General features: G+C 42.2%; 1 protein-coding gene across 1 annotated transcript; it reads left to right on the top strand.

Moving 5' to 3' along the window:
• Positions 1–1,661: 1,661 nt before the first annotated feature.
• Positions 1,662–10,805, top strand: LOC139552355 (bile salt-activated lipase-like). Its single transcript, XM_071364010.1, has 10 exons — positions 1,662–5,252; positions 5,799–5,949; positions 6,138–6,257; positions 6,897–7,027; positions 7,566–7,673; positions 7,771–7,885; positions 8,109–8,295; positions 9,812–10,012; positions 10,125–10,334; positions 10,482–10,805. Exons 1-10 carry the CDS (start codon positions 5,082–5,084, stop codon positions 10,654–10,656), a joined length of 1,569 nt encoding a protein of 522 aa, XP_071220111.1. The 5' UTR covers positions 1,662–5,081; the 3' UTR covers positions 10,657–10,805.
• Positions 10,806–11,069: the final 264 nt, after the last annotated feature.

Genomic DNA, 11,069 nt, shown 5'->3' with positions numbered 1-11,069 from the left:
TGTTGGGGAGCAGCTTATTGATGTCCTGTACTCGTGCTCCTGGATAGCACAGTGTTTTTACTCCAGGGACTGAGACATTTCTCACCATTGAACTGCCCAATACAACTGCCTGAGAAGGGAATAGAGAAATCTGCCCATTCCTACCCCTCACATAATTTGTTGAATCTTTCAAGGGTCCACGAGAAGCAGGATAGCGTACGGCCGCTGATCCTGGCGATAGGTCCAGACCTCCCACAGCAGGCAGTGCCCCGTCAGATCCAGAAAGAGGGAAAAGAGCCAAACTCAATGACAAAGCCGCTACTGGAGTCAGCGTAGTTGGAGTCAGCAGGATAAGCAGATGGAGGCGACTTCCTTGGCAGGCGAGTTCCAGGTAGCACAGGCCATTCGGATAGGGACAAATGACAAGGCGGGGAAACATCCATCAGGCCCGAGCAGCGTCCAGCCTTAGGAGTTGAGAACGAGAAAGTTACAATTTGCGTTTTTCCCATATATTCGGACAGAATTGAGATTTGCTTGATAAGCGTAGCCACCTCATTACTGTAATCCTCCACTAGCAAACAATTGCCACATTGGAACTCCGGATTGTCAAAATTGTGTAATAAACACAGCTTCTACAGCGCAGGAAACGTTTGTTAGCTATTCCAGGCAATGCGGGCTCCATTGCAACCTAGCTGACTAGTTGGTATAAGGTGTTGACACAAACACTTATAAAAAATAAAATAGAAAGTTAAACTTCAGAAACAACAGCTCGAGGCGCTGGAGGTATCTGAGTTTGTGACAGGAAATTACGTTATTGTGTGTGTGACTGAACATCTTATAGACCAGGGGTATTCAAATGTTACCCTAAGGTCTTTCTGTTCTACCTGATAATTATTGCCCCCTCCTGGTATCACAGGTCTAAATTCGTCCCTGATTAGAGGGGAACAATGAAAAAACGCCTTCGAGGTCCAGATTTGAACTTGAGGGTAGACTAGTATAAATGGTCATCTTGAATCAGTTGAAAATAAACATGTTATATACCAGGGCCCACCATGGAAGCTACAGTGACAGCGTCCCTCCCATATTTTATGTTTCTCTGTTACCAACTGTATGGGTTTAGGGGAAGATACCGTATGGCTCTCAGTCAAAACAGTTGGCACATACAGTACCAGTCAAAAGTTTGGACATACTTACTCATTCAAGGGTTTTCATTTTTACTATTTTCTACATTGTAGAATAATAGTTAATACATCAAAAAGATGAAATAACACATGAAATCATGTAGTAACTAAAAAAAGTGTTAATCAAAATATGTTAGATTTTACATTCTTCAAAGTAGCCACCCTTTTGCTTTGATGACAGCTTTGCACACTCTTGGCATTCTCTCAACCAGCTTCACCTGGAATGCTTTTGCAACACTCTTGAAGGAGTTCCCACATGCTGAGCACTTGTTGGCTGCTTTTCCTTCACTCTGCGGTCCAACTCATCCCAAACCATTTAAATTGGATTGAGGTCAGGGGATTGTGGAGGCCAGGTCATCTGATGCAGCACTCCATCACTCTCCTTCTTGGTCAAATAGCCCTTACACAACCTGGAGGTGTGTTGGGTCATTGCCCTGTTGAAAAACAAATGATAGTCCCACTAAATGCAATCTAGATGGGATGGAGCATCGCTGCAGAATGATGTGGTAGCCATGCTGGTTAAGTATTCCTTGAATTCTAAATAAATCACAGACAGTGTCACCAGCAAAGCACCCCCACACAATCTTTCCATCACCTCCATGCTTCACGGTGGGAACCACACATGTGGAGATCATCTGTTCACCTACTCTGGGTTTCACAAAGACACAGCGTTTGGAGCCAAAAATCTGAAATTTGGACTCATCAGACCAAAGGACAGATTTCCACCGGTCTAATGTCCATTGCTCGTGTTTCTCAGCCCAAGCAAGTCTGTTCTTATTGGTGTCCTTTAGTAGTGGTTTCATTGCGGCAATTCGACCATGAAGGGCCTGAGTCAAGAAGTCTCCTCTGAACAGTTGATGTTCAGACGTGTCTGTTACTTGAACTCTCTGAAGCATTTATTTGGGCTGCAATCTGAGGTGCAGTTAACTTTACTGAATTTATCCTCTGCAGCAGAGGTAACTCTGGCTCTTCCTTTCCTATGGCGGTGCTCATGAGAGCCAGTTACATCATAGCGCTTGATGGTTTTTACGAGTGCACTGGAAGTAACTTTCAAAGTTCTTGAAATTTTCCGTATTGACTAACCTTCATGTCTTAAAGTAATGATTGACTGTCGTTTCTCTTTGCTTATTTGAGATGTTCTTGCCATTATGTGGACTTGGTCTTTTACCAAATAGGGCTATCTTCTGTGTCACAACACAACTGATTGGCTAAAACACATTAAGAAGGAAAGGAATTCCACAAATTAACTTTGAACAAGGTACACCTGTTACTTGAAATGCATTCCAGGTGACTACCTCGTGTAGCTGGTTGAGAGAATGCCAAGAGTGTGAAAGTGTGGCTACTTTGAAGTATCTCAAATATAAAATATATTTTGATTTGTTAACACTATTTTGGTTACTACATGATTCCATATGTGTTATTTCATAGTTTTCATGTCTTCATTATTATTCTACAATGTAGAATAATAGTAAAAATAAAGAAAAACCCTGGAATGAGTAGGTGTGTCCAAACTTTTGACTGGTACTGTATATCATGACGCCATTTAGTGACGTTTTTGTTCGGTTTGGTCTTCGGCAGTTTTTTTCCCCGGTTGTTCTTGCACAACATTTTTTCTTGAGGCAAGTCGAATTTCGGTAGCTGAAGTCTATGCCCTTTCGTTGGTGATTGGTCAACAGTACTACTCCTAGTAGGTGTGGGAACTATGGACGGAATTCTTTAATGAGGTATTTGTTGTCATTCAAAGAGAGACTACTAGTTTTCATGCAAATCTTTTCACTTGAGAAATACTGCATCAAACATCTTAGTTAGATGTAAAATTGTGTGACTAAGACCTCCTTGTCAAAATTTCAACATTTATTACAGATTTCTCGATCTATCTTAGATCAATTCTGACTATTTTGAGGAAGTGTTACTGGCTATGTTACTACAGTAATATTTTAGCTTTTTTCAAATTTTTTAAGTTGTCTTTTAAGGGAGTATGGAAGCACTCGTGCTGAGCAATTAACCGAAATCGCATTATTTCTTTTTTTGAAACAATTAATTGACCAACATTGGGTTCAATTATTTGAATACCATTTCGTATTTTTTTTTCTGTGAGCTCAATGTGTAGTTTCTCTAGATATAAATCAGATCAAGCCCGACCTGTGCGATATAGTAGGGAGTTGTAGTTTCCAACAGGCCAATATTCTACATAGTTTAGCGGAAAAAACATGGTTATTAACTACAATGACCATAAGTAATTATGCTCTTACTTGTCCGGTCTGTGTGGAGGCAGACACGCGATAGACAGCAGTGGCTTTGTGATATCTCTACCTGAAAATACATGATCTAAGTGATTGCTATTTTTTATTCAGCAGTCATAAAAGTATGCCTTATTTACTTTAGAAAAACAACTAAAATAGTGATTTTGTCAGACAGCATAGGCAGCAAAAAAAAGTAGGAGGTATTTGAACCCAATTTACTCTACAATTGACCCCTGTTACATTTAGCCCCACTCTTCCCTATGCACTCACAACCATGCTGCTTGTCACGCCCTGACCGTAGATTGCTTTGTATGTTTCTATTTTTCAGGGTGTGATGTGGGTGGGTATTCTATGTCTGGGTATTCTATGTTGTAGGTCAAGGTTTTCTGTTTCTGTGTGTTTGGCCTGGTGTGGTTCCCAATCAGAGACAGCTGTCTATCGTTGTCTCTGATTGGGAGCCATATTTAGGTAGCCTGTTTTCCCACTTTTGTTTGTGGGTGGTTGTTTCCTGTTTAGTGTTTTGTTTCACCTTTCAGGACTGTTCGTTTTGTCGTTTTTTTATTGCTTGTCAAGTGTTTTTGTATTTTATTTAAAATATGACCACTTACCACGCTGCACCTTGGTCCTCCTCTCCTTCTCCAGATGACAATTGTTACACTGCTGCTAACAACTCACACTTTAAGATGGTGCAGTTCCAGCATATTTATGAGTTGAGAAATAAATCAAGTAGGAATGGAAAGCTGGTATCCCCCTCCTTTCAACAAAGGCCGTTAAAACTGCTGTCTTTTCCTCCTCTATTTCAAGAATTGTAGTGCATTGACTGCTTGTCAGAATGCATGTCTCCCTCCCTGTGGCACTCCTGAATGCGCCTCGAGAGGAATATTTATCTTGTATAAAACACACAACAATAAGCTGACTAGGTAAATACAGTGAGCTCCAAAAGTATTGGGAGAGTGACAATTTTTTGTTGTTTTGGCTCTGGATTTGAAATGATCCCATATTCCTAGCACACAATGATTATGTCAAGCTTTTTGGATGCATTTACTGTTTATTTTGGTTGTGTTTCAGATTATTTTGTGTTCTATAGAAATTAATGTTAAATAATGTATTGTGTCATTTTGGAGTCACTTTTATTCAAGTTAAAAATAGAATGTTTCTAAACACTTCTACATTAATGTGGATGCCGCCATAATTACGGATAATCCTGAGTAAATGAGAACTGTTCTAGCATCTTCAATGTGCACCTCTGCAGAAATATTTTTTCATGTTCCATATTTTCTTTGCCGTGGCGGCAATAATTTTCCCGCGGTGCAATGCCACATATAAATGCCTGCAGCAGAAACACTGGGCAGCAGCTCTATAGAAATGAGATGATGACTTGGAATGAAATAATATTATTGAAATAAAATAAAATGTAATATACACAACTGAAATATGTTATTAAAGTGAAGTCATTTAAAGTAATGTGAATAAATGATTGTTAACTCACATAATGCATAGTGCACTTAATAAAAATAAATAAAAATATTGAAATCGAAAATCGTGCAAATCTTTTCATAATCGAACAGAAACCAAACTCAAAAAGCACTAATTGCTCTGCACTAGCGAGCACAGATGTTCACTTTCGCTTCGTCGAGTTCTGCTACAAGCAGTAAGAACCTAATCTGCACGCGCCTTTATGGACATTGTGAAACTCTGTCTGGAACAGAACATGCTCTGTGATCGTGTAATATGGCTAGAGAGATGGGAGGGGTCTCCTGCATACAGGTGTCTTTGGATGACCGTTATGAAGACGCTGTGGATTTTGGTTTCTGCTGCCCTGTTCCTGGGGTCCGCCTCTGCTGCCACTGTAAGTCCATTTTAGTTGATTTGGTTTTGATCATTTCATCTTTACTGTAATTAAATAAATAATTATATTTTTTAGTAAAACAAATGTCCAAATACCATATTTGTTAATGTAGCTGTTTTAATGTAGCTCTGTTTTTTCTTACTGTGGTTTTGATCACCTCGTTGAGGTGAAGAAGATACTATAGAAATGTAGTTGGACAAAAAAAGGCTACTAAGTATTTAGTTTATACTGAGAAGGTAAACAATAGTAAAACACAAAGGCTTAAAACATCAGAGTTAAAAACATCTCCTGCGTTTGTACTGACGCTGCAGGTTTTTTCACATGTTTATCAGCAATGGGTTGACAAGCAGTGTGAATTCAACAGCTGAACATCTTTTTTGCAACAGTTCGTACTCATAAACAACAAAAAACAATGACACTACATCCATAAAACAGCAACACTGAATAGATTGGTGCCTATTATAAAAACAGTTTCACTCTTTACACATGCACATGTTACTGAATGTTTAATGAGTTAGTATCTGACCTTTGGGTGTGGATGTGTAGCTTGGAGTGGTGTACACTGAGGGAGGCATGGTGCAGGGGAAGAACATCAATTCTGATGGACTGTTTCACACCATGGACGTCTTCAAAGGAATCCCCTTCGCTGACAAGCCCGGCAAGTTTGAGAAGCCCAAGCGTCACCCTGGATGGGATGGTGGGTACCAAAAAATTAAATGCCTCAGATGTCTATCCTTTCAGCAAGGAATATTATGTTATTTGTACAAAACAATGTACTAATACTGAAGCAGATTGTAAAATAAATATTGGACAGGCATGCATCAGACCTTACTCTTACTAACACTCATCTCAGTTGACTCTGCTTCTCCCTGTGTCTCCTTCCAGGTGTTTTCAAGGCCACTAAGTTCAAGCCGAGGTGTATGCAGCTGAACTTGCTCCAGTCTGACACCCGTGGCCAAGAGGACTGCCTATACCTGAACATATGGGTCCCTCAGGGCAGCAGCGGTATGTATTATGTACAAATGTAGGATCTTAATTTGATCACCCAGTTGCAGTGAACTAAAACTTGTAATCCATTTGAGGTTTAAAAAAGCTTCTGAAGTTTGTAATTTTCACTTAGAAATTTCAGACTTGATTTTCCCTTACAAAAATTGTATTAAACCCCACGAAAATGTCCATTGACTATAATCCACATAAGAATTTACATTTGCTGTTGCTGCAGAATTATTTTCCTGCTGTAGCTAACTGGCTCAAATTAAGATCCTACACCTGTGCCTGTGTCTTTACCTGTCACTAGAGTAGGACATCAGCTAATAAGGCATCAGCCCTTGTCTTTCATCCACAATTCGTTCCAGTCATTGGCAGCAGAGAACTGGAAGGAGAGGCGGCCAAAGGAAGTGTTGGCTTTGGGGATGACCAGTGAAATATACCTGATGGAGCGCGTGCTACGGGTGGGTGTTGCTATGGTGACCAGTGAGCTGAGATAAGGCGGGGCTTTACCTAGTAAAGACTTATAGATGACCTGGAGCCAGTGGATTTGGCGACCGCTTATGCCTGGAACCGGCCCTGACACGCAGAATCTGCCCACGGGAAATTAGTAGGTAGAGTACTGCAGCTGGCTAACAGAGCTGTCTTCCATGTCAGGTAACTATGGTTTGTGGGACCAGCACGCTGCCATTGCTTGGGTAAACAGGAACATCCGTAACTTCGGAGGAGACCCCAACAACCTCACCATCTTCGGAGAGTCTGCCGGCGCTGTTAGCTCCAGCTTTCAGGTGTGGGACTAAAAAAGGAGAGTAACAGTTTTAATACAGAGGTCTCAGGGCAAAGGTAGTGATGTCAAAATACAAAGAAAGTCTAGTAGAATGATGTTTCTTCAGTCTCAATGTTATATACTCTTCATTAAAATGTCATGATTATTCAGTGTCTTCCTGCCATAAAGCATACGTTAATTATCAAAGTGTCTAGTTTCTGTTAACTGTTGTGTCTGTGAAGTTAGTTGGTAGGGTGGTGATACATTTAACAATGAGAACAGTGAGATTTCTGCTTCTTTATTCTGGACCATGATGTCCTGTACGCTACATAGTCAGCTGTTTGTCACAAGTTCCTGAGACCTCGGAGAACTCTGTGTCCTGTGTCTAAAAAGGTTGATGGAAAACACTTGTATTTCAGACCTTGTTAACGTTGAACTTTTTAGATAGTTAGATATGTGTAAGCATTAAGCAGGGTTCTCCTGTTATGATTGTAAGCAAAGATAGGTACAGATGTACTAATGTACTAATTCGAGTTTAAATGTACTTTACCGCCACACAGACACTCTCTCCCCATAACAAAGGGCTGATCCGCAGGGCAATCTCCCAGAGTGGTGTTGCTCTCTGCCCCTGGGCTATCAACAGGAACCCCCGTGCCTTTGCAGAGAACGTATGTGTACTTCTGTAACACTGAGGTGGAATATGGACTGACAGAGAGGGATATTGGCTGTTAAAGGGATGTCTCATCCCCCTTTCTGTCTCTTTAGGTTGCTGAGAAGGTGGGCTGCTCCAAGGATGATCAGATGATGGCCTGCCTGAAACTTATTGACGCTAAGGTTCTCACTCTGGCCGGTTCCACATCCCTGAGTGGTTCTCCCTCCAGTGAGTGTTCACTTTGATTAATGTACGGGGCTGTGGCACACTGATAAAGACGCTAAGGAGGATGTGATTTGCATGCATTGATGCCTGTAATGATACCTGTATAGATGAGCATTAGCCTGATGCTCACGTCTCCTCAGACCACCATTTTACACAGTAATTTGGTGATGGCCATGTCCTGCCGATAGCATCAAGAGGTATGTCTGTCTCTGCCTGTTTTCTCTAGCCCCCATGGTAGACAACCTGGTCCTCTCCCCTGTGATCGATGGGGACTTCCTGCCTGATCACCCAGGTAACCTGTTCCACAACGCCGCTGACATTGACTACCTCGCCGGGGTCAACAGCATGGATGCCCACCTCTTCACTGGCCAGGACATCCCCAATATCAACAATCCAAGCGCAAACGTCCCTGTGTGAGTGCTTATGCTATGGGCTGATTATTTACCTGGGAGGAAGAGGGCTGATTGGTTCCCTGGGAGGAAGAGGTCACTCTGTTTGTCGTTGGCCATGTGCATGGTGTAGCTTAAATGGGACTGCAGATTTTACAATGGTTAAAATAATGTGTCAATTTTGTAGAAACTTCTCTAAGAAAACCAATGGTCCAAACCTCATGTTTCTAGCATCATCCATTAAAAGGTCATTGACGTTTTTACCCTTGTAGGATGGCCAACATTACGATGACTAAATCAATGGAGGCAAGAGAAAAAAAGTTATAAAAAATAAGGAATATTGCACAGCATCGCATCAGCTAGGCTAGATGTTATGTATGAATGAAGTCTACCTGACAGGGTCACTTTCCGTTTAACTCGTCATTATTCTTCACGAATCCGTAGGACATAAAACAATATAGAGGTACACTACATGACCAGAAGTATGTGGACACCAGCCCGTCGAACATCTCATTCCAAAATCATAGGCATTAATATGGAGTTGGTCTCCCCTTTGCTGCTATAACAGCCTCCAGTAAAGGCCAGTCAAGTTTTTCCAACTCAATCTCGACAAACCATTTCTGTATGGACTTCGCTTTGTGCACGGGGGCAATGTCATGCTGAAACAGGAAAGAGCCTTCCCCAAACTGTTGCCCCCAAGTTGGAAGCACAGAATCTTCTAGCATGTTATTTTTTTATGTAGTATTACGATTTCCCTTCACTGGAAATTAGGGGCCTAGCCCAAACCATGAAAAACAGCCCAGACCGTTATTCCTCCTCCACCAAACCTTACAGTTGGCACTATGCATTCGGACAGGTAGCGTTCTCCTGGCATCTGCCAAACCCAGATTCATCCGTCGGACTGCCAGATGGTGAAGCGTGATTCATCACACATTTCCACTGCTCCAGAGTCCAATGGCGTCGAGCTTCACACCACTCTAGCCGACGCTTGGCATTGCGCATAGCAATCTTAGGCTTGTGTGCGGCTGCTCGGCCATGGAAACCCAATTCATGAAGCTCCCAATAAACAGTTATTGTGTTGACGTTTCTTCCAGAGGCAGTTTGGAACTCGGTAGTATGTGTTGCAACTGAGGACAGACAGTTTTTACACGCCATGCACTGCAGCAGTCGGCTGTCCCATTCTGTGAGCTTGTGTGGCCTACCACTTCGAGGCTGAGCCGTTGTTGCTCTTAGACGTTCCACTTCACAATAACAGCACTTACAGTTGAACGGGGCAGCTCTAGCAGGGCAGAAATTTTACGAACTGACTAGTTGGAAAGGTAGCATCCTACGTTGACAGTGCCACAATGAAAGTCACTGAGCTCTTCAGTAAGGTCATTCTACTGCAAATGTTTGTCTATGGAGATTGCATGGCTGTGTGCTCGATTTTATACATCTGTCAGCAACTAGTGTGGCTGAAATAGCCAAATCCAGTAATATGAAGGGGTGTCCACATACTTTTGTATATATAGTGCATCTCTCTTCCTCTTTCTCACTACAGGTCAGACGTGAAACTGCTCTTGAGTTCTTTGACTAAAAAGGGAGAGGCCGCTACAAACAACGCTTTCGCAGAGTACACGGCTGACTGGGGAGATGAGCCAAGCCAGAAGACAATCAAGAAGACCGTTGTTATGATCGAAACTGACTACATCTTCCTGGTTCCTACCCAGGTTGCTCTCTACCTGCACGCCTCTAATGCCGAGTGAGTCTTCCTCATTGTTTCTGTAGCACAGCCCTTCTCACCCAGTTTGTTTCCCATCCTAGCATTACATATCTGATATCTAGTAATTTCTCCTCTCCTTGCCCTACCCCAGATCTGCACGCACCTACTCCTACCTCTTTTCGGAGCCCAGCCGCATGGCTGGGATAGTCCAACCTTACCCCAGCTGGATGGAGGCTGACCATGCTGATGACCTGCAGTATGTGTTCGGCAAGCCCTTCACCACGCCCCTGGCATACTGGCCCAGCCACCGTGACGTCTCCAGATACTTGATTGCCTACTGGACCAACTTCGCCAGGACCGGGTAAAAAAGAGCTGCAATGCAATCATGTATATGTCTCCCCCACTGGATGTGATTACTGTATAAGTGATATTTTCCTCACAAATACTACAATATATCTAATGTTCTCACCATTATGTTTTCTTACCATCAACCCCTTTCCCACCACAGAGACCCTAACAACGGAGAGTCGAAGGTGCCTGTGACCTGGCCTGCATACACCACCTCTGGGCAAAAATACCTGGAGATCAATGCACACATGAACAAGAACTACGTCCATGAGAAGATGAGGGTGCGCTTTGTGAACTGGTGGTCTAACATCTTTCCCAGCCTGCCCTCCGTCTGAGGAAGCTCTCACTGAGCACAGGCTCCCTGATGCATCATTCACAGATATACAGATTGGTCTTGTCATGTCACAAATGCAAGGCTACCAATATCACCAGATGCATTTCTGATTGTAACCATGGTTTCATTGGCAAAATAAATTAATGCAATTAAGAAGTCTATCCTGTCTTCTGTTTTTAATACTATCCAGAGGGGTATACGACAAATCAGGATCAATGAGTTAGCCAGCTAACTGAGAAACAACCAGATTTTCTGGTTCATTAATACATCTAAACGTATATATGTGTTTTTGGTTGTTGAGTCAATTAGACCATGCCCATTTCAAGCTTATCTTTCAAAAGAATAAAACATATATTTAGGCAAGTTTGCTGACTAACTCATTGATCCTGCTTGCTAGTATACCACTCTGTCCAC

Source organism: Salvelinus alpinus, chromosome 24 (assembly GCF_045679555.1).
Source record: "Salvelinus alpinus chromosome 24, SLU_Salpinus.1, whole genome shotgun sequence".
Classification (NCBI taxonomy): domain Eukaryota; kingdom Metazoa; phylum Chordata; class Actinopteri; order Salmoniformes; family Salmonidae; genus Salvelinus; species Salvelinus alpinus.
The sequence above is the reverse complement of the archived record's forward strand: the minus strand, read 5'-3'. Positions and strand labels throughout refer to the sequence as shown.